The sequence below is a fragment of the Seriola aureovittata genome, chromosome 8, assembly GCF_021018895.1.
Source record: "Seriola aureovittata isolate HTS-2021-v1 ecotype China chromosome 8, ASM2101889v1, whole genome shotgun sequence".
Taxonomy (NCBI): Eukaryota; Metazoa; Chordata; class Actinopteri; order Carangiformes; family Carangidae; genus Seriola; species Seriola aureovittata.
Genome location: NC_079371.1, coordinates 960,110 through 987,500, shown reverse-complemented (window position 1 = coordinate 987,500; position 27,391 = coordinate 960,110). Strand labels below are relative to the sequence as shown.

Here is a 27,391-nt window from a genome sequence, read left to right as displayed (position 1 = left end):
TAAGGTGTCATAGACCAAGCGCTCCCGTGGAGCTGAGGCTGCAGCTGACAGCTGAGCCGGCACCACGCCTATGTGTAAACACCGACATGTTGTTCCTGCATCACAGCTTCATGCAAAACACACAAACACAACAAACAAAAACCTCCCTCACAGGCCTGTAATACACCTTAAATCAAACGCTCCCTCACTCCTGGGGCAGCAAAACCTGCCGACTGTCTATGTGTAAACTTTCACACATCAGTTGTCACACTTCAACAACACACACAAGCAAGTACACAACACACTGTAACACTGACTCCTCCCACCCAGGTCTGTTAGGGATCATAAATGAAGCGCTTCATTTCACTCTCAAAATCCAAAAACTACTTCTCTCCTCCATTCATGTTCCCACCCCACTCCCAGCTATGTACCACTTCACAAACCAAGCGCTCCCTTTTCATCTCTGTATCAGATCAGGATGGTGCACTCTAATCTCCACACTCCCATCTCCTCCATCCACACCACCCCCCTGCTTTGGTATCACAAACGAAGCGCTCCTTTGACCTGTTGAGCTGCTCTGAGTCCAAACTTTCACCGACATCCTCACATCGTCTGCTCCTTCAACAGACAGCAACAGAAGCTAATTTGGAGACATCTTCTCTCTTCCTGGCATCACAAACCAAGCGCTCCTTTAATAACCCATCTGCTGGAGCCTCCACTCCACAGGCGTCATGTTTAATGTCCACAATACAAAGTGTAGCTACAACAGAATCAAATCAGCCCTTCTTCTTCTTCTTGATCCTCCATCTACATCATGTCTCCCTTAGTTGGCATGTCGGGCATCACAAACCAAGCGCTCCCTTGATTCACTCAACACTGGAGCTTCTCTTCACATATGAAGCAAAGCGTCAAATTTTACATCTAACACACGAGATTTAAAATTAAACCAACCCCTCCTACATCTAGACCCTCTCCCCTTTGTGATGCATGACAAATCAAGCGCTCCCTTCATTACCCCAGAGCTTCCCCTGGCATGCACAAGCTTCTCTCTGCAACAGAATCACCCAAACTGCTCCAGCCCCCCCCCCCCCCCCCCCTTCTCTACACCTCTCCCCTCCATCTAGCCCCTCTCCTCTTAGTTGGCATATAGTGTATCACACATCCAGCGCTCCCCTGTTTACCTAAGTGCTGGAGCTTCCCCTCACATTATCAGCATCATGTGTTTTTTCTGCTACAGAATCAAATCAAGCCGTTTCCCCTTCATGTAAACCCGCTCCTCTCAGCTGACATGTGGTGCATCGTAAACCAAGCGCTCCCCTCAGACCCTGAAGGTTCCCTCCACATCCTCAGGAAAAATTATTTTCCATCCAAAGCAACAAATCGCAACAAAATCAAACAACCCTCCCTCCCATTACCCATCTCTCTCCCTAATGTAGACCCTTTGTCCTTCTGTTGTGCACCACAAACCAAGCGCTCCCTTCATTACCTCAGGATTTGGAAGTTCCCACAAACAAGCGTCTCACATGTTTTACTGCTACTCAAAGACTGAAAGAAAATCAAACATCCACCCTCTCCAAGCTCCTTCATTATCTACAACCTGTCCTCTTTTCTGGGACGTGCTGTATCACAAATCAAGTGCTCCTTTCATTACTTCATGAACTGGAGCTTCCCTTCACATTCACCAGCATCATTTCTCTTTTCTCCTGCAACAAAAATCCAATCAACCCGTCTCCTCACTTCTCCACAGACCCTCTCCCCTCGGCTGGCATGTCATGCATGACAAATCAAGCGCTCCCTTCAATACGGTAGAACCAGAGCATCCCTCTACATACACATGCCTCTTGTGTTTTCAGCTAAACCCCCCCCCCCACCACCACTACCACTTTCCCTTCCATCTCTCCCTCCATGTAGACCCTCTTTTCTTAGTTGGGATGTGGTGCATCACAAACCAAGCGCTCCCCTGATTACCTCAGCTCTGGAGCTTCCCCTCACATCACCAGCATCATGTGTTTTTTCTGCAACAGAATCAAATCACCCCCCTCCCCTCTCTAAGTCTCCCCCTCATGTAGACCCACTCCTCTTGGCTGGCATGTGGTGCATCACAAACCAAGCGCTCCCCTCACCTCCACACCATCTGAAGCCTGCAGCCTCACATCAACACCATCGTCTGTTTTTCTGCAATATCCAAAACACAAAGCGGAGACCTCTCTCTGACGACCCCCCCCTCTTCACCCCGGAGTGTAGAGCATGACAAACCGAGCGTCCCCCCCACATACACACACACACACAGATACACACACACACAGATACACACACCGGGACACACCGGGATCGCGTCTTACCTCTGGAGCTGCTGAAGGCGGTGTACCAGGACAGGGAGACCAGCCCGCACAGCCCGAACAACAAGACCGTCAGGAAGGAGACATTTCGGAGCCTCATCTCCGGAGCCCCGGGAGCATGTCCGCACCGAGAGGGGGGAGGAGAGGGACGGAGGGAGGGATGAAGGGAGGGGGGAGGCAGGTAGAAAGAGAGAGAGAGGCAGAGAGACAGGTAGACACAGACGGTGAAAGACGGAGAGGCGGGCGGAGCTGTTGCCGTCTGAGCAGCAGCAGCGAGACTGAAAGAGAGAGAGAGAGAGAGGGAGAGAGAGAGGAGGGGAGGAGACAGAAACAGGTAGAGAGACATTGGGATAAAGGGGAAAGAGAGAGAGGCTGAGGAACGCGTAAAATAAAGATACGCTAATAACGTAAAAGTCTTTATTTATTTTCAAAACACACGTGACCGAGAGTTCAAACAAGGCAGCGAAGCGACATCTGTTCAAATTACAGGTAGAAAGATACGAACGCAATTAAAACAGGAGTAAAAACAATTAATGAAAATAAATTCAACACCAAAGAGACAGTTCAACTTAAAAACGAGACATGAAACTGTAGAAGCTATTTTATCTTGTTATATTTGTTTTAGGTGACAAAAGACAGTCAAGTAAAATCAAGAGCAAAATATTAAAAAGTTTTGTTATTATTATTGTGTTTTCCATTATATTTCGTTTTATTAAATCATTTGTTTTTGAATATTTTTATTTGTTTCATAAATTGAAAGATGGTTTTAGGTTTTGACTCCATAAAGCTCCTGAAGTTTGATGACGCCATAGACCACGAGTTCTGCTCCACCAATCATGTTTCATGTTTCCAGACCAGGTGGGAGTCTGTCGTTCGTCGTTAACTGGCCCATCACTAAGCCCCGCCCCCCACCTGTGTTACTGTCACTACGTCAGACGGAAAGTTCCAGAATCGGAGCTGCCGGCGCGTGTTCTAGAACGTCACTGTAGCGGTTAGCAGTGATAATTCATAGCAACTGTGGCAACATTGTTTCCTGTATCTGACGCAGAAGCAGCTTCTCCTCAGCAGGATAATGCTGCGTTCGCTGTGCGTGGGCAGAGTGGGATAAAACGAGAAAATCGGCCTCATCTAGGGCTCACACATTAAGTGGGTTAGCCCTGGTTCTGACCTGGTAGTCACAGCAGATGAACAGTGGAAGGAGCTGTTTTTAAATTTTGCCATTGCAACATAGCTAACATTAGCATTAGCAGCTGTTTACTCACCAGTCTAGAAGCAACGTGAGTTCAGCATCAAACGCAAACATCTGTCTCAAGAGGTGGAACACAACAACAGAGTAAACTCTTTGAGGGTTTTGCTTCTATTTCTGTCACTTCTTTTCTTCCATTGGAGTTAGCATGCTAACCAGCTAGCCCTACCTCAGATGGACCTTCTCGTCACTTTCTGATATCGAGTCTGCTGAAGACGAAGTTGCTCAGAGGATGTATTATAACCTCTGGTATTGTGAATGCAATGATGGATGAAGCTCTTTGCAAGCAACAGTCACCGCCATCAGGCAAAACACAACCTTACAAATAGTCTCTTTAGAACGAGCTTCTCCTGCTGTGTATCCGGAACAGTTTGTTACCAAGTGAAACCACTAAACAGCCGGAATACAGCTCACATAAAATCATTATATTAGTCTTAATGTTCTGAATGTTTTCATTTTATTTTGGTGGTGCATTTACAGCTGTTCTGCCAACAGACCCGACGACATGTCTGTAGTTCTTTTCACCTAGTGGGAGATATCGTCACTGTCAGAAATGCTCACAAGTCTGAGGATGAGGTGAACATCTTTTCCATGATTCAACATGAACGCAGCATTAGAGTCATGGCAGCTGGAGAGTTGAACAAATGTTCGTTTCCACTAGAAAAGGAACAAAAAACAGAGACGTCAAATGAACGGTGGCTGTATTATAATTTACAGATTCTCAGATGAGATACAGACAGTAAAACTTCTCAGTAGTTTATAGCAGGTGATTTGACACACACGGCACATCTTACATGATATCAAACTAACAGACAGAGGCTAAAAAACAGAGTTTGATAATTAACAAGAGATAATGATTTGAGGAAGAGGACAGACTTGTAGCTTCAGGCACAGAGCTGCTAACGTTAGCCTAAACTCTCAGTGGAGGCTCCAGTTCAGAGGCTGCGAAGGCCGAACTGAAATGAGACGGTCTGGTCTGCGGTGGATTTTTGATGTGCGTCACAGGCTGTTCCCGCCCTTATCTTTGCGTGGCTTTAGCTGTTGAACTGAGCTGAAACACAATACTTACATTTAACATTGTAACCCTCAGGCTATCTGCTCTCTTGCTTTCATTTTCAGCATGCAATGAATCTTGGGATACGTTGGGCCATGAAGGATCCAACAGGTGGATCCCCCGTTGCCCAGGAAAAGAAAGAAGCACTTGAAGAAACCTTTAAAATGGGAGAGTCCACTGTGACGCAGCCCCTGAACGATGTGGCCCCTGAATTGAGACACAGCTTATTACTGCTAGTTAGCCAGATATGCTAAATTAGCCAAAACTGCTTTGCCCTTTTTCTCTCATGTGTTTCTGTTTGGAGGTTTGTGAACTGTCACTGATGAAGTATTTTGTTGGGTTGAACTGAAGTAGAACAGAGAGGGCCACACAGTCAGGCAGCTGCTCAACACCGACTCAATATACTTGAATATTACTGTATTAGAGTAAATATTAACTCTTTGTATTCTTACCTATTTTTGTTACTTTCTATGGTCTTGGTCACATCCACATGGTTTCTTCTGTCTACCAGCAGCAGGAGCTTTGAAAAGCAGCGAGGAGGTTTCAGAGGTTGTTGGTGAATCTCTTGGTTTCAGGTATGAAGGCAAATAAATGGCATCACCTTTTCACTCAATCTCATGCATCTTTAACATAAATTCATGGCTGCCGGCGGTCACACTGACACACCACAGGTTCAGTGATCTTTACAATAAATAAACACGACAACAGTAGAAGCAGAAACATGACTCAGTCTGTTGAGAGTCCATCAGCAGCCGAGTGAAAATCCTCTGGGATTAAATCAAAAGGAGGAGACGTAAACCAGCAGATCTTTATTTCTCAGCTTCTCACTGTTTCTGTCTGTGATGTCAGTGAATGTAAAATCTTCGTACATATACAGTATATTCTGTGAATGAACAGAGCTGCAGCAGTGGTGAGGAGGTACAGCAAGAGCCATACTACCAGTAACAGTAGGAGACGTGGGCGTCCTCGAACAGTGACGCCACACACACTCTACTATTTACACAACCTTGCATTGTAAAACAGACGAGTAAATGCGTCTGACTTGGCGCCAGTCTGTGGAAATCTGTGTTTCAGCCGCTGATCAGACGCTGCGTGAAGCCGACCTCTACACACGGCGTCCACGAGCAAAAACACTGATCACCAAACTTTTCTAAAGAACATGAAAAGAGGCCTGATGAATGTTGGCAGCTCAGGGAACATGGAGGTGGGAGTCAGCTGAGATGAGGCTGCATGAGAGCAAGAGGTGAAGTGGAGGCGACATTTATAGACGGTGCTATGAAGACAAGTCAGTGTGAGGAAGTTTCCAACATGACAATGATCCTTAACACACCGAAGAACCTTCCTCATCTTGTCTTCTTCTTTAATCTGTGAGAAATCTTTTTCTTTATTACATTTTTCAGATTTGTTTCTATTAAAATTCCTATTTTCTAATATTTCTCAAAGTCAGGTATTGACTGTTTGACTTGTCTCCAAGTCCGATATGTTGTAATTATAAATATCATAAAATATCACTTTTATTATCTGTCCCTGAATTTTATAGATTTTAATTTTAACGTATGTTTTTCTTTACTTATTCACTTTACTCTTAATAAAGATACTCACATTGAGAGTGTTGTGTTGCATCAATACCAATGATGATTACTGCAAAAAGTAATTTAAAAGATGAGTTAATAACTTCCAAACCTTTATTTCCCAAATCAACTCAGTTATAAAGAGCAGGGATTGTTTAAAACTACTTTGTTATCTTAAATATTTTTTGTTGTTTTTCTTATGAATTCAGTCACAACTGTGTTTGGATCTGGCTCATCTGTATCATTTGATTTATTTTGAGTATATAGTTTTGCAGTATATAAATCGTCCTGCAGCGCCACCTGCTATCTGAAAAACAGGAAGTCCTCAGATTCCTCACTTACAAGGAAAAGTTATGAATTCATAATTATAGAGTGAAAGTACATGATTACAGGATATTATCTTGTAACACAATATTTAAAAAAGGACTTGAGGGGCTCATGGTGGGTCAGAGGCAGTGGCTGCTCCTTCTACAGGTTTATCACAATCTACACTCATTGTGTCACACTGACATCTACTGGTCATGTCCATCATGTACAATTCAGTTAGTACAGGAGGAAACAAGCAAACATGTAACCCTCTGCAAGACGGTCACATTAATGTCAGATGTAGTGAAAATGAGAACAAATACACACGTGTTTATATCATTCTCAAAACAGGACAGGAGATTAAGTTTTATTTAATCTGCACAGCGTACCTTCACTTTCACACTGAGGGAAAATTATCAACATAAATTGCAATAGTAAAAGTCATTATAATAATTATAAATACAAATAAAAATAATTATATGTGAAGATCAATTTATAAGCTCATTCTGATCCTAATTTGAGCCCATGGGTACATGACTCCCCATGACCTCTTCATGATCTCAGTTTTAGCCTCCGTGTTTTTTCTACTGAAAATCACCAGAATCATGAGGCTGTTCCTGGGTAAATTGATCTGAGGTTACAATCATAGATCTATAAACCTCTGTCTGATCTGTTTCATCTGTATTTATAAATTTCTGTCTGATCTATTTCATAAATATCTATGAACTTCTGTCTGATCTGTTTGATCTATATCTTCATCTTCTGCTGCAGCACAACTATGTCTCCATCGGTCTCAGCTTCTAACTAACTAACTAACTAACTAACTAACTAACTAACTAACTAACTAACTAACTAACTAACTAACTAACTAACTAACTAACTAACCAACCAACTAACTAACTAACTAACTAACTAACTAACTAACATAATATAACATTAACTGTTGTCCACAGTGTTGTCGGGGCTGTTCTCACATCGTATTCAGCCCATTAGAAAACTCTCATATCAAGTCTGTTTACTTGTTCTCATTCTTGTTGGCTCCGCCCGCGTCTTCCTCCTGTTACCTAGTCAACCGTGACGTCACGGCACCGCCCATTGGACAGTTTAGTTTCACTTCTTGGGCTCGCGGAGCCGCGGCGTCCTCTCCCTCCGTCGAAAGGTATTTGTAAGCGACACTTTCCACAGTTTGACTCTTGAATGAAGTTTGTTCAGGTGAGTGAGGTGTTTACTTCCGGTAGGAACAGCAGAGATGTGACTAACAGTCAGCTCCCAGCTTTGACTGGACACGTCTCACTGGTTCAGGGCTCGAACCGTCCGGTACCAGTGGCGGGAAAAGTCCCGAGTTGTCAGTCAGAAGAAACCGTCCCGACATTGATGTAACTTGTGTTGTTTGTGTGGTTTAAAGTAAAAGTGCAGCACCCCTCCCCCACACACCTACCAGGCTGTAGGCCTGTTCCCTTTAGTTTCATATTTAACGTTCCCGCTGTTGCTGCGTCATGTCGCGTGCTGCCATGGTCCCGTCTGTGTAAACTGCGTAGAGGCCATTTAGTGAAGGCGGGATTTGAACCTGTACTTCAGGAGAACCTACAGGTGAAGGTAGAAAGTCTCTGGGAGCTGATGTGGATTCAGGTAACATGGTTGATGTGTGGAGCTTTTGGCTGCGTGCTCTGACCGGATACAGTAGTACAGTACAGTGGTGTTCCAGATGTTGAAGAGCTTTTCAAAGTCCGTCAGACAGAAGTGAAAACTTCCACCAACATGGAAACTGTCAGATCAGTGTATTGATTATTGGGATGAAGCAGCTGTTCCAAAGCTCCATGGGTTTCCTCCCGTCAGAGCTCTGTGTGTTTGTCATGTGACTGAGAGGCATGATGGGAAATGATGTGTGCGCTCTCCCAGCAGGTTGTTGTGTTGGTGTGACGGTGGGGGCTCTGCTATGGATCAGTGTGAGGACAGAGAGGAGGAAGCCCCTCCCTCTGAAACCTCTCTGTGTGGGCAACATGACAGAACGACCACAGCTCAGAGGTAAGCATCTCTAACTGTTGTTCCATCAAGTCCACGTTAGGACGTCTATAATGTTCACTATTATGTTTTATCATTGAGCTCAGAGTCAGTGATGGTGTTGTACTGGACTACATTATATTCAGAGGTGTTCCTAATATTCTGACCCCTGGTGTATGTAAACAGGGAATAGCTCTCAGTATAATGTCGTCAGTACAACACCAGCTTTAACTGTGACCTCTTTATAAATGTCTGACAGTGTCGACAAAACCTGAACATTATTATTGTTTTAAAGGTAGAATTTAAAGCACAACTGTTGTTCTGAATTACAACAGATTGCACAGCTGTATCTAATAAAGTGTGCACTCAGTGTATGTTAAAACTTTAACGTATTTTACATCAGTATTTTGTCCAATATTCACATGTATCATTGATGTTTTTGTATCAGGATCCATCAGAGACCTAAATCTCCTGATCCCAGCTGTGTGTCCTTCAAGAGCGACCGGTCGAAGGAGTTTGTTATTAATTTTAAACAAAGACATTTATCTGATAAAAAGTAAGTTTGTCTCAGTATTAATACTTTATTATATTTTGCTTCAACTGAATATGTGACTGTTAATTCATTATTTTGTTTCTTTGTCATCAGGATCCATCAGAGACCAGACTCTCCTGGACCTGGTTCTGAGCCTGAACCCAGCTGTGTGTTCATGAAGAGTGACAACAGTATGATGTTACCTTTATTCTTCAAAGATAAACTCCAGTCGGTCGATCCAAGGTAAGAATGTCAGACTGATGATGGAAAGTCTTTCCTGACACATTACAGTGTGATATTCATCCTCTGTTGATGCTGCTCTGTTTCCCACTGAGCACAAACACGTCTAAACTACATCAGAGAGACATGATATCAGTTCACAGGAGTCAGGGTCAAAGTTTTCTAACATTCATTTAGGACGTTTCACTGAACATCACTAATAACACGTCTGAAAAACGTTGGACGTAAAGACGCTACGACTGAAGACATGATACCTGTCGTTTTGTAAAAAGGTGCAACTCACCTGAAGACCTCACCTACTAAATCTGAGATGAAATGACTTTATAAATATACATTCATAAAAAAGATCTCTGCTTTTCATTATTTAAAAATAATAATTTTGAAAGTTCATTAAGAGAATAAAACTGAAACAACAACAACTCCACAAAACTCTCATGTAGTCACATGGTTTGTGTTCAGTAGATCTACATCACTCTTCTCTCACCAAAGACACTGGATGAAATCACAGGTTTTCAGGTCAGACTTTAGATTTAAAGTAGAAATTAAAAAGTGGTTGTGTTTCTATGGTAACGACTCACACAATCAGGTGGTAGGATGGTAGTAGTGTGTCTGCTGCTCAGCTTCCTCTTCACTCAGCTCACCTTATAATAACTGTCACTCAGCAGGACTAGTAAACCTTTACCGCTACAGGGAGTCGTCTGATTGGCTGTCACATCCAAACATGACTTCATGGACCTTCAGCTTGTGTCTGTCTCTGTGTGGACAGACATAATGTGAGCTCATTCTTCATGATTCCTCCACAGAGTGGACCAGGAGAGCTCAGAGGTTCCCAGGTCTCAGTCTGCCCAGCAGCATCAAACACAGCTGGACTCCATATTTATGGTCTGTACATGTACAACAACTACTGTTCCATCTGTTGTGTTCACAATAATCTCCATGCTGCACTTTCAGACCAGTGGACTGTCAGTCTGTCCAACATGGATCTGATGTTTGATGCTGTCATTCATATAGTTTTCTGTTCCAGCTGCTGGAGGAGAACATGGTCACTTTTGTGAAGAACCAGCTGAAGAAGATGCAGAAGCTTCTGAGTCCAGATTACCCAGAATGCTCAGGGAGTCAGAGGGAGGATGAGGGGGTGTTGGACGGTGAGGATGAAGAGCAGAGGAGCAGCAGAGAGGCATTTGTGAAGATCACAGTGAACTTCCTGAGGAGAATGAAGCAGGAGGAGCTGGCTGACTGTCTGCAGAGCAGTAAGAGGATTTCTCTAAAGATTCAACATGATGGAGAAATGAGACATTTACTAACATCAACACATGGAGGGAAACATGTTCATACATGTTTTCTTTAGGGAGATGAAATGATGAAATATTGACTTTATAGTTTCTTCATTGATCTTATTTGTTCCTTCAGAACTTTTTGCTGCAGTTTGTCGACGTGAACTCAAATCTAACCTGAAGAAGAAGTTCCAGTGTGTGTTTGAGGGGATTGCTAAAGCAGGAAACCCAACCCTTCTGAACCAGATCTACACAGAGCTCTACATCACAGAGGGAGGGACTGGAGAGGTCAATGATCAACATGAGGTCAGACAGATTGAAACAGCATCCAGGAAACCAGTCAGACCAGAAACAACCATCAGACAAGAAGACATCTTTAAAGCCTCACCTGGAAGAGACGGACCAATCAGAAGAGTGATGACAAAGGGAGTGGCTGGCATTGGGAAAACAGTCTTAACACAGAAGTTCACTCTGGACTGGGCTGAAGACAAAGCCAACCAGGACATACAGTTCACATTTCCATTCACCTTCAGAGAGCTGAATGTGCTGAAAGAGAGAAAGTTCAGCTTGGTGGAACTTGTTCATCACTTCTTTACTGAAACCAAAGAAGCAGGAATCTGCAGGTTTGATCAGTTCCAGGTCGTGTTCATCTTTGACGGTCTGGATGAGTGTCGACTTCCTCTGGACTTCCACAACACTGAGATCCTGACTGATGTTACAGAGTCCACCTCAGTGGACGTGCTGCTGACAAACCTCATCAGGGGGAAACTGCTTCCCTCTGCTCGCCTCTGGATAACCACACGACCTGCAGCAGCCAATCAGATCCCTCCTCAGTGTGTTGACGTGGTGACAGAGGTCAGAGGGTTCACTGACCCACAGAAGGAGGAGTACTTCAGGAAGAGGTTCAGAGATGAGGAGCAGGCCAGCAGGATCATCTCCCACATCAAGACATCACGAAGCCTCCACATCATGTGCCACATCCCAGTCTTCTGCTGGATCACTGCTACAGTTCTGGAGGAGGTGTTGAAAACCAGAGAGGGAGGAGAGCTGCCCAAGACCCTGACTGAGATGTACATCCACTTCCTGGTGGTTCAGTCCAAAGTGAAGAAGGTCAAGTATGATGGAGGAGCTGAGACAGATCCACACTGGAGTCCAGAGAGCAGGAAGATGATTGAGTCTCTGGGAAAACTGGCTTTTGAGCAGCTGCAGAAAGGAAACCTGATCTTCTATGAATCAGACCTGACAGAGTGTGGCATCGATATCAGAGCAGCCTCAGTGTACTCAGGACTGTTCACACAGATCTTTAAAGAGGAGAGAGGCCTGTACCAGGACAAGGTGTTCTGCTTCGTCCATCTGAGTGTTCAGGAGTTTCTGGCTGCTCTTCATGTCCATCTGACCTTCATCAAGTCTGGACTCAATCTGATGTCAGAAGAACAATCAACTTCCTGGTTATCTAAAGTCTTCAGGGACAAATCTAAACCCAAACATTTCTACCAGAGAGCTGTGGACGAGGCCTTACAGAGTCCAAATGGACACCTGGACTTGTTCCTCCGCTTCCTCCTGGGTCTTTCACTGCAGACCAATCAGACGCTCCTACGAGGTCTGATGTCACAGACAGGAAGTGACTCACAGACCAATCAGGAAACAGTCCAGTACATCAAGAGGAAGATTGAAGAGACTCCCTCTGCAGAGAAAAGCATCAACCTGTTCCACTGTCTGAATGAACTGAATGATCGTTCTCTAGTGGAGCAGATCCAACAGTCCCTGAGATCAGGACGTCTCTCCACAGATAAACTGTCTCCTGCTCAATGGTCAGCTCTGGTCTTCATCTTACTGTCCTCAGAAGAAGATCTGGACGTGTTTGACCTGAAGAAATACTCTGCTTCAGAGGAGGCTCTTCTGAAGCTGCTGCCAGTGGTCAAAGCCTCCAACAAAGCTCTGTAAGTCCACAGATATTTGGATTCATGGAAGAAGTTTCTGTTTTATTTTAAGATGAGAGAAAAACAAATGAATTAATCAACATGAAATATTTCTCCACATTGACGTACAGGTATAAACTCTCCAGCTTGTTTAGAATAGAGCATCAAATACTTCAAATATGAGAAGAGATTACACATCACCAAAAACAAGTGTGATTTTATTTGAATACTAATGTTATTTCTGTTCTTGTTCATATCATCTTTTCAGACTGAGTGTCTGTAACCTCTCAGAGAGAAGCTGTGAAGCTCTGTCCTCAGTCCTCAGCTCCCAGTCCTCCAGTCTGAGACACCTGGACCTGAGTAACAACAACCTGCAGGATTCAGGAGTGAAGCTGATCTCTGCTGGACTGGAGAGTCCACACTGTGCACTGGAGACTCTCAGGTCAGGTCAACCTGTTCAGATATGATCAATGTTCTAATCCTGATCAATAACAGATAAACCTGTGCATGCTCCTTCTGTTTATTATTATAGAACCAGTTATAGTCGTTTATTCACTGATCAGTTGATGATCAATTATTTTTAAGTTTTTTTTGTTTGTTTTTTTTGTGGTTGTCCGTCAGGTAAACTTACTTTGCATTAATTGCTCAAACGCCACCAATCTGGGCCTGTATTCACAAAGCATCTTAAGACTAAAAGTAGCTCCTAACTTGTCGATTTAGGTGAAACTCCAAAAAATAATGGGTTATTTGTTGTTACTAAGAGCGATTCACAAAGCCACTTAGCGCTAAAAGCTCGTAAGTCTGGGAGAAGTTAGAAGTAGTGAAGAAGACTCCTAACTCACTGAGACCAAATCAATAAGAATCTTAATGGGCTGCTGTCATTCCACGTCGCAGTGTTTTGGAAACCTCACACGATGCTGAATCACTGAAAAGATACGACTCAATCAGGAGGGAATAATGATCGTTGTGGAGTTTGTGAAGGATTAAATAACATCTCCAACTGAAACAACCCGATCAGCGTGGAAATTAAGTGTTTGGTAACGCTGTGTTACTTGGCAACAGAGAAAAAACCTTCTATTCACCAAACAATAAGTGCGCTCTGACCCGACATCCCGATAGCTCGTCTGTGAAAATTGACGTCAACCATAGCAACGGAGTTTCACTCTTAGGATAAGAGTTTTCACTTCTCTTTACTAAAAGTTGGTCTCAGCAACTTTGTGAACAGGTCTTAAGAGAAAACCTTTACTTAAAAACTTTTAGCGGGACTTTGGAGAACTCTTAGTGGGAAGATAAAATGCTTTGTGAATATGGGATGTAGTGGTAGGATGTACCCCAGTGTAGTGATGACCGATAAATTATTTTTTTCCTCATGGTTTCACCCCCCACCCCCCCTTTCAGTAAAAAACTTTCAGTGATTTTCTTCTTCAGCTTCATATAAAACGTACAGGTATAAACTCTGCAGCTTGTTTAGAATAGAGCATCAAATACTTCAAATATGAGAAGAGATTACACATCACTAAAAACATAAAGTGTGATTTTATTTGAATACTAATGTTATTTCTGTTCTTGTTCATATCATCTCTTCAGACTGAGTGTCTGTAACCTCTCAGAGAGAAGGTGTGAAGCTCTGTCCTCAGTCCTCAGCTCCCAGTCCTCCAGTCTGAGACACCTGGACCTGAGTAACAACAACCTGCAGGATTCAGGAGTGAAGCTGATCTCTGCTGGACTGGAGAGTCCACACTGTGCACTGGAGACTCTCAGGTCAGGTCAACCTGTTCAGATATGGTCAATGTTCTAATTCTGATCAATAACAGATAAACCTGTGCATGCTCCTTCTGTTTATTACTATAGAACCAGTTATAGTCGTTTATTCACTGATCAGTTAATGATCAATTATTTTTACGTTTTTTTTTGTTTGTTTTTTTTGTAGTTGTCCGTCAGGTAAACTTACTTTGCATTAATTGCTCAAACGCCACCAATCTGGGCCTGTATTCACAAAACATCTTAAGACTAAAAGTAGCTCCTAACTTGTCGATTTAGGAGAAACTCCTAAAAATAATGGGTTATTTGTTGTTACTAAGAGCTATTCACAAAGCCACTTAGCGCTAAAAGCTCGTAAGTCTGGGAGAAGTTAGAAGTAGTGGAGAAGACTCCTAACTCAGTAAGACCAAATCAATAAGAATCTTAAAGGGCTGCTGTCATTCCACGTCGCAGTGTTTTGGAAACCTCACACGATGCTGAATCACTGAAAAGATACGACTCAATCAGGAGGGAATAATGATGGTTGTGGAGTTTGTGAAGGATTAAATAACATCTCCAACTGAAACAACCCGATCAGCGTGGAAATTAAGTGTTTGGTAATGCTGTGTTACTTGGCAACAGAGAAAAAACCTTCTATTCACCAAACAATAAGTGCGCTCTGACCCGACATCCCGATAGCTCGTCTGTGAAAATTGACGTCAGCCATAGCAACGGAGTTTCACTCTTAGGATAAGAGTTTTCACTTCTCTTTACTAAAAGTTGGTCTCAGCAGCTTTGTGAACAGGTCTTAAGAGAAAACCTTTAGCGGGACTTTGGAGAACTCTTAGTGGGAAGATAAAATGCTTTGTGAATATGGGATGTAGTGGTAGGATGAACCCCAGAGTAGTGCTGACCGATAAATTATATTTTTATCCTCATGGTTTCACCCCCCACCCCACCCCCCCTTTCAGTAAAAAAACTTTCAGTGATTTTCTTCTTCAGCTTCATATAAAACGTACAGGTATAAACTCTGCAGCTTGTTTAGAATAGAGCATCAAATACTTCAAATATGAGAAGAGATTATACATCACCAAAAACATAAAGTGTGATTTTATTTGAATACTAATGTTATTTCTGTTCTTGTTCATATCATCTCTTCAGACTGAGTGTCTGTAACCTTTCAGAGAGAAGCTGTGAAGCTCTGTCCTCAGTCCTCAGCTCCCAGTCCTCCAGTCTGAGACACCTGGACCTGAGTAACAACAACCTGCAGGATTCAGGAGTGAAGCTGATCTCTGCTGGACTGGAGAGTCCACACTGTGCACTGGAGACTCTCAGGTCAGGTCAACCTGTTCAAATATGATCAATGTTCTAATCCTGATCAATAATTGATAAACCTGTGCATGTTCCTTCTGTTCATTATTATAGAACCAGTTATAGTCGTTTATTCACTGATCAGTTGATGATCAATTATTTTTAAGTTTTTTTTTTTTGTTTTTTTTTTTTTTTAAGTTGTCCGTCAGGTAAACTTACTTTGCATTAATTGCTCAAACGCCACCAATCTGGGCCTGTATTCACAAAACATCTTAAGACTAAAAGTAGCTCCTAACTTGTTGATTTAGGAGAAACTCCTAAAAATAATGAATTATTTGTTGTTACTAAGAGCTATTCACAAAGCCACTTAGCGCTAAAAGCTCGTAAGTCTGGGAGAAGTTAGAAGTAGTGGAGAGGACTCCTAACTCACTAAGACCAAATCAATAAGAATCTTAAAGGGCTGCTGTCATTCCACGTTGCAGTGTTTTGGAAACCTCACACGATGCTGAATCACTGAAAAGATACGACTCAATCAGGAGGGAATAATGATCGTTGTGGAGTTTGTGAAGGATTAAATAACATCTCCAACTGAAACAACCCGATCAGCGTGGAAATTAAGTGTTTGGTAACGCTGCGTTACTTGGCAACAGAGAAAAAACCTTCTATTCACCAAACAATAAGTGCGCTCTGACACAAAATCCCGATAGCTCGTCTGTGGAAATTGACCTCAGCCATAGCAACGGAGTTTCACTCTTAGGATAAGAGTTTTCACTTCTCTTTATTTAAAGTTGGTCTCAGCAGCTCTGTGAACAGGTCTTAAGAGAAAACCTTTAGCGGGACTTTGGAGAACTCTTAGTGGGAAGATAAAATGCTTTGTAAATATGGGACGTAGTGGTAGGACGTACCCCAGTGTAGTGATGACCGATAAATAATATTTTCATCCTCATGGTTCCACCCCCCACTCTCCCTTTCAGTAAAAAACGTTCAGTGATTTTCTTGTTTTTCAGCTTCATATAAAACATACAGGTATAAACTCTCCAACTTGTTTAGAATAGAGCATCAAATACATCAAATATGAGAAGAGATTACACATCACCAAAAACATAAAGTGTGATTTTATTTGAATACTAATGTTATTTCTGTTCTTGTTCATATCATCTCTTCAGACTGAGTGTCTGTAACCTCTCAGAGAGAAGCTGTGAAGCTCTGTCCTCAGTCCTCAGCTCCCAGTCCTCCAGTCTGAGACACCTGGACCTGAGTAACAACAACCTGCAGGATTCAGGAGTGAAGCTGATCTCTGCTGGACTGGAGAGTCCACACTGTGCACTGGAGACTCTCAGGTCAGGTCAACCTGTTCAGATATGGTCAATGTTTTAATCCTGATCAATAACAGATAAACCTGTGCATGCTCCTTCTGTTTATTACTATAGAACCAGTTAAAGTCGTTGATTCATTGATCAGTTTGAATCATAAAATATTTGAATCAGATACTTTCTTCTTGCAAAAATTGATTGCAATGATTTACATCAACAAAGGTCAGTGAGACATCTGAAAGGAAATGTGGATGAAGCTAACAGTTAGCAGCCCTTTGACTGAGCTAAATTTCACCAGTTATCAGCCTGTTAACTATCAAACACTGACAATGGACAAGATCCTGTGGATGTGGATTAAGACCAGGTCAGTTCAAAGAGAATCAAATGAAACCTCCGACACAACAGACAAGTGTTAGGTTTTACTGTAAAGTGCGCCGAGTATTCATTCTTTCATGAAAGAAGATGCTTAGCTCTGTGACTCGAATGATTACACACAGGGGTGGACTGGGACAAAAATTCAGCCCTGGCATTTTCTGTCCAGACCAGCCCACTACATTATCAGCGGACACTACATAGAAGTCCACTAATCTCGCGGCATCTTCTCTCATGCATACTACAATGAAGAGTCATATTCCTTGATAGCAGTTAACAAATAAAGCACTTAACTATGAACTCAAGGACTAAAATTGACAGCTATAGCAATCAATCAATCAATCTTTATTCATTATAGTGTCAAATCATAACAGAAGTTATGTCATGACTAGGGGTGGGACGAGACTAACGGGAAGAACCTTTATGCTACCCTTTCAGTTTTTAGTCTGTAAGCCCAGCATTAGTTAAAACCAGACTCGGACAATAATAACAAAAAAATATCCTGACAAATAATCTAAATAGAAACATATTACAGACAGTAGCAGCATTAGAGCTGAAACTCACTCGCTCAACGGTGAGAAAAAAAAAATATATAGCTGTGTGAAAAAGTCTAAGACATGGGTTACAGGTCTGAATAGATATGCATTCTCATATATGTGTATGTGCACAAGTATGTATTGCCCTACTTCCTCGTCCGCAGCCAGCCAGCTCCGCTCCTCACCAAATTCATGACCTGCAAGAAACAGCAAACAGAACTTGTACTCAGTATCTGTGTACTGTCAAGTATATGTAGCCATGTAGACTTTTTGTGACGTAGTGACACTTAGTGAACAAATTCATTTGTCATGAAGGATGACTTAAGTCTCAAAAGAGCCCTAAGGCCTACCTGCATAACTGTTAATTGAACTTAAAAGATATGCAGATGTTTGAAATTAAAACCATCAATATGAAAATATTCAACCAGGAAATAATCATAATCAAACCTTTTGTTTCAATCTGAGACAAAACAAGTTGCATAATAAACTCACAAAGTCAAGACGAAGCTCTCAGATATGATGGATGACTCAAGCATCATAAAAGAACTTCTAGCAGGTCAGGAAAACCTGTTTGACAGGAGATAATGGTAGCAGAGAATATAAAGAGATATTTATGAATGACCAATTGTCATTTTATCACACATATAGTATGTTTCTTCACATAAACCTTTAAACATACACATATTGCATTCCTCTCAGCACATGAAATGAGCTCAGGAACCCAAAAGTGGCCCAGTGAATGATGGAGGAGACAAAGGAGGTCCTCAAAAGGGGACAGAGGGAAAACAACTCCTTAGGCTCTCATATATAGGGTGGTCAACCTAAAAGAGACATATACTTATATATACACAGCCATTTGAAAACTACAGTAAAAGTAACACATTTACACACAAATTAAAGTTACACACAAATTATGAAATAGTTATCACCTCAGTAAACAATAAATTAATTGAAAGATTACAATAAATTCAATGGCAAATATTGCAAATTAAACTAATTATTTCCTATAGGTTTACTTGTATTTTGTGCTAAAATTCAAAGTATCTCATCTGTATTTACAATACAGCTTGATTCTGCATCTCTACTTACAGCTCATTGGTCCATGTGAATGTTTACTGTTGCTATGGCAACAAGAGACTACTGATGTTAGCAGCTCTTAGCTAGCTTAGCTAAATCATCTGAACAATAATAACCCATAATATCACAATTCGGCATATTTAAACAAAATCAACCACAACTACCAACTTTCACAGCCCTTCAACTCTGGGCTAACATGCTGTCACAAGTAGGACTATGCAGTTAATTAGGTCACATCATTCAATGTAAAAACATTTTCTACTTTTTTTTGGACATGTCTCAAAAATGTAGCCTAGCCAGCCCCAGGCTAACGTTACTTACCATGTATGTCTCCTCTCGCTCGTCTCCCGGCGCGGCAGCACCTGCTGGGCCGGTGACCCCGGCACCAGATAGGTCCGTCAATTTAGAATATTTAGCAGCCGCCACCTCCAGAGACTTCAGCTTTTTAAGTCGCAGTTTTTCAGCGCCACCCGGGCGTTTCTTCCGCTTATCCATCTTCAGCTCAGCAGCAGCCTGTCCCGCGACTCCCGCCCATGGCATGAGGTCCCGCCCACCCTGGTTTGTGTTGTGATTGACAGCACTGTCAGGGCTCTCTGAGCCTGTCAGCCCATTATTGATTGACAATGACAAACAATAGACCAATAATATGTGTCGATGCTGGCAACACACTGCTAGCCCTCTGCAGCCAATCGGCCGGCCCAAATGGAGGGAATTTAGAGGAAAAAAACAAAACAAAATAACATAGCGGACCGGACCGGCCCACATTGGGTCAACGGCCCACCGGGACGATGCCCGGTATGCCAGATGGCCAGTCCACCCCTGATTACACACGAGAAGCACCAACTGCAGCTGCAACAGCACCTTAAAAAGTCCTTGAAGCCAAACAAGCACATACAACTCTGCATTCAGTGATGGTGGATGATCTTAATATGATGCTGGAGTTTTCATGTCATCGCTACATTGTTCTCTGTTTGTTCTCTTTTAAGAAGTTAGGGTTGTATTCACCACAACTGAGACTCGTAGTGCGTTTGACATCTGCCCAACGTTCATACGTGTATGATAAATTTGATGCTACATAAACAGCACCACTTGTTGCTGTGGAGTGTGTGAGACACAGGGTTTGCAGATAAATAAAACTCTGTTGTAACATGGAGCAACCCGATGGCCGACTGGTTAGGGTGCATATACACTGGGACTCCAGTTCAGCTTCCTGCAGGCCACGTTTCTTACTGCATTTCATTCACCTACTGCCGTTACCCTGTGAGAGTAGAGAGGCTCAGGCGTTAGGAGTTCAGTGGTGCTAGACTTTTATTTTAGTGGTTAAGTGATCCTTGGTCTTAAAAAAGTTTCTCTAAGCTCAACAACACTGGGTGATTAATGAGAGAGTGTGAACAAGTTTGATTTGTGGCTGAAATTCTCTCTGTGTATTTAAGTTTGTTTTAACCAACAACTGAAACTGAGAGCAGCTGATAAGGAAACGTAGCGTGCTGCCAGTGATGTCTGATTGTTGGTTTATATTACTGGTCACATGGATGAAATTCCAGTTTGATAGACTGGTGGTGATGGTAATGTACTGGATTCCAGTGATGCAGTAACTTGTCCAGTCCACCCTCAGATTGTGTAATGTGTTGTTTTGTGTGTCTTCAGTCTGTCAGGATGTCTGGTCACAGAGGAAGGCTGTGCTTCTCTGGCCTCAGCTCTGACATCCAACCCCTCCCATCTGAGAGAGCTGGACCTGAGCTACAATCATCCAGGAGACTCAGGAGTGAAGCTGCTGTCTGCTGGACTGGAGGATCCACACTGGAGACTGGAGACTCTCAGGTATGGAGAGGCCTGCAGCCACAGACACTGAGCCACATGCAGTAACTACTCATACCAGTGATTTATTTATTGTCTCTATGAAACATCATCATGTCACGTCATGTGACGAGGGGAGCTGTAATAAGCTGCAGCTTTTTAGCCAGTATTGTTCTACTTTATTTCTATGTATATTTACTATGTATGAATATTAATAAGGAGCAGAATAAACTGAAGCGATTTTAGAGGATCTGTGGCATTCAGAGATTTAGTTTCACTTAGGATTCTCTCCCTGTCATTTATATACAGTATATGTAGAAGTGTGTGTGTGTGTGTGTGTGTGTGTGTGTGTGTGTGTGTGTGTGTGTGTGAGTTGGCAGTTTATTAAGTACACCCAGTTAAAACTAATGCAGTCTAATACAGCAGTCCTGTAGTAAATCCTACCTAACCCTTCATACACTTGAGTAGAGCTGCCACTAACCACTATTTTTCTAACGATTAATCTATCGACTATTTTATCCAATAATCGATTAATCGAAACGAATAATTTTACTCCAGAAAATCTAAAGGAATGGCATGATCAATAATCCCAGATTCAGGCAGAAACATTTTCTCAAACACTTATTCAGTGTAAATTCTCAGGCAGCAGCAACGACTTTATGACTTTATGAGAGTTTTTATCAGCTACAAGGACCAAAGAGATTAAAAAGCTCCGTCCACTAATGAACAGACACTTACATGAAGTAATCCTTCACATGTCTGTGACTGATCTCACTGTGCAACATAATCAATAATCATCACACAGTAACACTGGTTAAACAAGACTTAGAGTGAAGGGGTTTGAACTGTGATGTGCTCATCCTCCCACAGTCAGACATTAAGCAGCTGTAGGGATGGGTATCGTTAGGATTTTATCTTGATCTGATCCATATCCTTATTGATCCAGTTCAGACTGTTACTGCTTCTTTTCTTTTTTAAAAGAATAAATTCAGAACAGGATGTGAATTGATTGTTCTGGTTTGTTTCAGCCAGTCGCTCAGTTACAACAATCTGCCACGTTGTAAGATTCATGGTGAAGTCAGATCATCAGTTCCAGGCTTTCGTTGTAGCGTTTCCTAACAGTTGGTCATCAGCTGAACCAGCGCCATGTTGTTGTGTGAAAGACACCGGGAGTCGGAGGAGGAAACATGACAACATCTCTTTTCTGTTTGTTGCTTGTTGAACAGGTGGTTGGAGGAAGTTCTTATCGGCCTTTTAGGTTTTATTGCACTGACAGTAAAGTTCAGTGACAGTTGTCGTCGACTCCAGTAATCTTCAGTTCTCTTAATAGTGACACGTCACCACAAATAAATCAGTGTTTGTGTGAGAAACGATTCGTCGACGGCGTCGATCATGGCGACTAATGGAAGGCGTCCCTCTGGGACAGGAAGATTAAGAACCTTGATGAAAGAGGATGAGGAAGAAAAGTGGACAGAACACGACAGTGAATGTTGTTTCCATTGATGATGTGATGAGAATCGATCTTTTCTCCTCTCACGATATCGGTCCAATAAACCTGATGATGGATTTCCAGCATCTGCCTCTCTGTTGGAAGCGGCTCCCTGGGGCCTGATACGACAGGAGCCACGACTTGAATGTGACAAAGTGTTTGCATTTCAGTTTTGTGAAATATTGCTTTGTCTTCAGCAGCAGTGTATTAAGCAGGTGAATGGAAACACACCTGTAGTCTCCATATACTGCAGTAGAGTGAAGGAGCACGGTCGATGTTTCCTCTGCTGTGTGTTCATGTATGTGTGAGGAGCTCCGCCCCTCTGTCATGTGAACAGTAACCGACACAGAGAGAAGAGGAAGAAGTGATGGGATCAAACCAGAGCGACCACGTTTGCTCTAAGTTCAGGTTGTAGGAAGCTCCAGGTTACAGGTTCCTCCAGGGACAGAGAGAGAAACAGAAGCAGCGCCTCTTACTGAGACACAACAGTAGAGAATGAGTGACCTGTGTGTGTGAGAGCCATGTAATGTCCATGTCTGCATGCTGGTCTGACCCCCCTCCTCCTTTCAGGGCGGAGCCTGGTGGAGTCCCATGGTTGACTCGAGGTCTGAGGAAGTGTAAGTGTGTTTTTCATTTGATTCATCAAAACAAAGCAGCACATTCAACCATCTTCAAACTGATGTCATGAGTCATCATCAAACTGTCAATAACTGATCACATGATCAATAACTGCAGCTGTGTCTTGTTCTCTCCATCAGATTCCTGTGAACTCACAATCGACACAAACACAGTGAACAGATGGATCAAACTGTCTGACAACAACAGGAAGGTGAGACGTGTGAGAGAGAATCAGTCATATCCTGATCATCCAGACAGATTTGACCACTGGCCTCAGCTGCTGTGTTCAACTGGTCTGACTGGTCGCTGTTACTGGGAGGTCGAGTGCAGAGGAGGGGTTCATATATCAGTGAGTTACAGAGGAATCAGAAGGAAAGGAAACAGTAAAGACTGTTGGTTTGGAAGAAACGATCAGTCCTGGAGTCTGATCTGCTCTAATGATGGTTGTTACTGTGTCCAGCACAATGAGGAAAAAACACGCCTCCTCCCCTCTTCCTCTTCCTCCTCCTCTTCCTCTTCCTCCTCCTCTTCCTCTTCCTCTCACAGAGTAGCAGTGTATGTGGACTGTCCTGCTGGTTCTCTGTCCTTCTACAGAGTCTCCTCTGACTCACTGATCCACCTCCACACCTTCAACACCACCTTCACTGAACCTCTGTATCCTGGGTTTGGACTCTGGTATTATGAGTCTGTTTCTTCTGTGTGTCTGTTGTAGACAGAACCTCCTCCTGTTGGAGAAACTGTCTCACTGCTGACCAGATAGTTCAGTCTGTACAGGATCACACACAGCTGATGTTATTTAAAACCAACATGGTTTCCACATGGTTTCCAGTTTGTTGTTGTTTTCTGTGACAGTCTGTCGTCAACGATTGCAGATGTATCCAGAGGTTTTCCATGTAGATCCTGAACATCAGGCACAAACATGGTCTGCATGGATCACTTCATAGATTTTCATACTGAACAGCAACATAACATCACGTCACTGTTAACATGTCATACAAACAACCTCCTGTGTCTCTCTGCCCATGTTTGGCACTGGCAACAACATGAGCAAAACTCCACACAAGCTAAAATCAAGACTCAGCTGTGGAGACAAAACCAAAGATTTAAAGTGTTGGTCTTGAACAACTAGAAATCAGTCACAGAGGAGGAGCCACAGAAAAATGAAGAGAGATATATTCCCTCAGAACTACAGTGTATAATGTAACCCATGTTAAAATATGACATAAATAAGAATAAATAGTTTAAAAGCTACAAAAATAAGTTTGAAAGTTAAGTGATTCATTTAATGTAAGTTAATTCATCAGAGCTAATTAAAAATATTAATACAACAATTATCTAATGTCCAAGATGAAAAGTATATCTTAAAATGTATGTATTAAAATTCATGTCGCTGCCCCTTTAAGGGACTAGCGACATAGACGCAACACCTGAGCGGAGACCTGAGGGAGCAGAGGAGAAGTCGGAGAAAACGAGCGGCGATTAATAAGCACAAAAGTAGTGAAAAAGTTGATTTTGCAGTTGAAAACCATAACTTACCTGGTCGGGAACTGACGGGGATTTTATGGGAACTAAACCACACCGGTTTTGGTGAGTTTTGTGTTTGTTTTCTTGCATTTTTGCCGTGTTGTATTTTTTCTCTGGCGGAGAGCTAACGCTAAGAACGTAGGTGTTTACAAGGAAATGCTCCGTCAAATTGTTACCAGTTAATATTTCGGGTTTATGAAGACTGAATGTTATAAAAGTGTATGTATGTTGTGTAAATGAACGGTGTGTGCAGTAGTTAGTGTGGGTGAAAAGGGACCGCTCCGCTGCCATTTTGAGATGAAAAAACACCGTAGCAGTAACGTGACAACTCAGAGACTGTGAGAGATTTTATTGTGTGATTTGAGGATTTAAAAATAGATTTATTGTGTTTATGACCTGTTGCACGGTCAGGTTTTTTGCTTGGTTTGAAGCTCGGTCGGAGCGAGGACATGCACAGGCGGGATTCAAGATGGCGACCCAGACCTTCAACTCATCTTCCCCATCGCGTCAGTGAGGAAATCTTCCTCGTACAGTGATTCGCTGCCAGAGTGGTAGGCGTATCAGGGATCAGTTGAACTGAACTGAGGACTGATTAAACTATTATTTTTGAACTGAATCGAACTGAAACTTTTCATTGAACTGAACACTTGAATTCACATTTGGACTTGAACTTGGATTGAAAGTGTCACACTTTTATTTTCGTGCTGAGTTTATATGTTTTGAATGTGATTGGATGATTGTGGTCCACTTTGATTGTTTGTTTAATTGAAGGTATTTTGTTACCTGTAAAAGAAAAATGAGTTAACTCATGAAGGAAAATAGGAACACTAAAATAGGTGCAACCTAGGAGAAAAAAGATTGGTCTAATTCAACTTAGATTAGCTTTACTAAAATAACCTAGGTGAACTAAAGAACAAAAAGAGTGAAATTTTCTTTTTTCAATTATACTTACCTTGTTATTGGGAACCTGCAGGGCATTTCTTTGTTTTATGTACTGTGTTTTACATGTGTGATTGTGCATTCAGTAAATAACCGGCCTTTGAACTTAAAGCAACGGTCTCTGGTTTAATTATTATTGCTCCCCACTCCTTAGAGCCTAGAACTGGTCCAGTGGCGCAGTAAGTGGTTGGATACCGGTGCTACAATAACCTTACTGGTATTTTACACTCTTAACTGGTGTCCTGTTTTTCCTCCTGTATATTTTACCTTTGCTTTTATTTGATGTATTTTCATTTCAGTTCTTTCATTTGATTGTGAAGCTCTTCATGTCTGTGAGAAATGTTTTATAAGTAATAATACTGCTGAACGGCCGAGTTGAAGACAATCCAGTGGTCTTCCTGTAAATAACTGTGTTGCTTTGGGACCATAGACTGTAAATTTCACACGGTTCCAACTGAACAAATTATCACTAAATATAAATAACAATAATATATTTCTTCATATTTGCAGGAAGAACAAATTATAATAAAAATGACGTTGAAAATCAATGTTGAAAGGAACAAATTGATTGTGTGTAAGAAAGAAATTTAGTGTTGTGGTTCTCTGTCGGACGAGGGAGATAGTCGTGAACAGTCTCATCGTCTTCTTGTTTACATGAGGAGATTTTGCAGATGTCCATTGGCGTTCACAGAGATCTGCGATGTGTCCTCTGTAGACTGCGTTGTCATTATGAGCCCAGTGGGGGTTTTCCAGTCTCACCTCATCCTCTGGATATCCTGCTGAGACTGAGGCCCAGTTACTGCCCAGTTCTCCCATCAGGACTCGTCTCAGTTCAGAAGTTGGTGGGAGGAACTCTCTACAGAACACAGTCAGTTCAGAGGCAAATTTCACACCAGCTCCATCTGATGGTGATGGCAGGTGAGTCGTTGCCTGTTTAATGTCCTCCATAGTCCATGGTCTGTGGACTAGCATCACATGTCCTTCAGCACCTGCTTCCTCCACCGTGGGGAAGTTCAGGACCTGGTGTAGGTTTCCCTCTGCGTCAGGTCTCACTGGTGACGGGGGGTTGAACGGACTTAGAGACGTTTGAACAGCAGACCAGACCTGGTATGAGGAGGGGAGGCAGAGTCATGCTGCGGACCTTTTGCTGCTGTTTCCCCATCCAAAAGTTGTGGTAAGCTAGATGTATGAGGATAGATGAGGGAACAGGAGATGGGGGAAGGCCAGGGTTATATGGCGCTGGTGCCCTCGGCCGTGGATCAGCCACCTGATGAGCCTGGATTTGGGCTGCAGGTTCATCATGTTGTTGTGGTGGGTTACAGCGTCATCTTGAGGTTTTATCTGTCCCTCCTTTGTGCTTCTTCCAGCCATAAACTAAATGATTTCCAGTCTACTATGAATTTACCTTTTTTATTCTCAGTGTCTTTTTCCTTCTCCTGCAGTCTTTCCCTCAGATGACTTAGCTGTCTGATACTGAAACTTCCTGTGCTCGGAAAACCACGTTCAGTCACACAAATGTTCATTTGTTTCACAGATGAATCTCCATAATTCACTGTCATGTAATTTATGTTTGGAGCGGTGAGATCCACATTATCATGTTTATGTTTTGTTCCATATTTACTGTTGATAATATCTATTTTAGTAAATTAAAAACTTAATAGGAGATTTAAGTTATGTCTTCAACTAATCTCCAAAGTACAGCCGTTAAGAATATCAGGAAACGAATCAATGTTAGTATGCCCAAAATAATACGACCAATTTTAGTCTGTTGTCTTATTACTGTCAAATTCTCAATTTTTCTTTTTTTAAATTAGTCAAGATGATTAAAAACAATGATTAGAACAGAGTCGACTTTTCCTACATGTGTTTTTCTGAGTCTTACTTCACACTATATAATACTGTGTTCTTAGTAAACTCTTTTAACCCTTTACAAACTGTTCTGGTCAGATTTGACCCGTTCTGACATTTGACAGCAGTAAAAATACGATATAAATAAATAAATGTCTTTTAGCCTGAAAGTTTGAAGACTTTTCTTAATATGACCCATAATACACAAAAACGTTTAAAATGTTATAATATTTTGTACTTTTGTACAGGTGCTGTGAATGTCTGAGCCGTATCTATTGAAGTGGACTGTAGATCCACAGATATTAGATCTGTGGGTCACATGAAGGAACATGGAGGTTTTAGGGGATCTTGAAACTGTGAAACTGT

At 42.2% G+C, this 27,391-nt stretch overlaps 2 protein-coding genes and 1 long non-coding RNA gene across 11 annotated transcripts in view; 1 reads left to right on the top strand and 2 right to left on the bottom strand.

Annotated features, from left to right (window-relative positions):
• The window catches only part of mgat4b (alpha-1,3-mannosyl-glycoprotein 4-beta-N-acetylglucosaminyltransferase B), an 84,912-nt gene extending 82,305 nt beyond the window's left edge, over positions 1-2,607 (bottom strand). The window contains exon 1 of one of the 2 annotated variants that reach the window (XM_056383070.1): positions 2,322-2,607. In XM_056383070.1, the coding sequence (XP_056239045.1) occupies positions 2,322-2,418 (97 nt within the window). In that variant the 5' untranslated portion in view covers positions 2,419-2,607. The remainder of the gene's footprint in view (positions 1-2,321) is intronic. The other variant, XM_056383069.1, reaches the window with a different exon arrangement.
• Positions 2,608-7,585: 4,978 nt separating this feature from the next.
• On the top strand, positions 7,586-25,755 carry LOC130173373 (NACHT, LRR and PYD domains-containing protein 12-like). Of its 8 annotated transcripts, none has more exons than XM_056382583.1 (14): positions 7,586-7,654; positions 8,395-8,520; positions 8,945-9,052; positions 9,143-9,271; positions 10,072-10,150; positions 10,293-10,518; positions 10,679-12,482; positions 12,730-12,903; positions 14,049-14,222; positions 15,363-15,536; positions 16,679-16,852; positions 20,458-20,631; positions 22,667-22,713; positions 22,855-25,755. In XM_056382583.1, the coding sequence occupies exons 2-14, from the start codon at positions 8,432-8,434 to the stop codon at positions 23,424-23,426; spliced, it is 3,924 nt and encodes a 1,307-aa protein (XP_056238558.1). In that variant the 5' UTR covers positions 7,586-7,654; positions 8,395-8,431; the 3' UTR covers positions 23,427-25,755. The 8 variants fall into 8 exon arrangements, 7 of the variants coding, with proteins under 7 accessions (XP_056238558.1, XP_056238559.1, XP_056238560.1 ...); XM_056382584.1 differs by having other exon boundaries at positions 7,587-7,654; positions 8,398-8,520; XM_056382585.1 differs by lacking the exon at positions 7,586-7,654 and adding an exon at positions 7,689-7,707 and having other exon boundaries at positions 8,398-8,520.
• On the bottom strand, positions 17,506-19,327 carry LOC130173377 (uncharacterized). Its single transcript, XR_008828410.1, has 3 exons — positions 19,132-19,327; positions 18,226-18,554; positions 17,506-17,930 (listed from the first exon to the last, which is right to left on the bottom strand). It is a non-coding gene; the product is annotated as an uncharacterized LOC130173377 (long non-coding RNA).
• Positions 25,756-27,391: the final 1,636 nt, after the last annotated feature.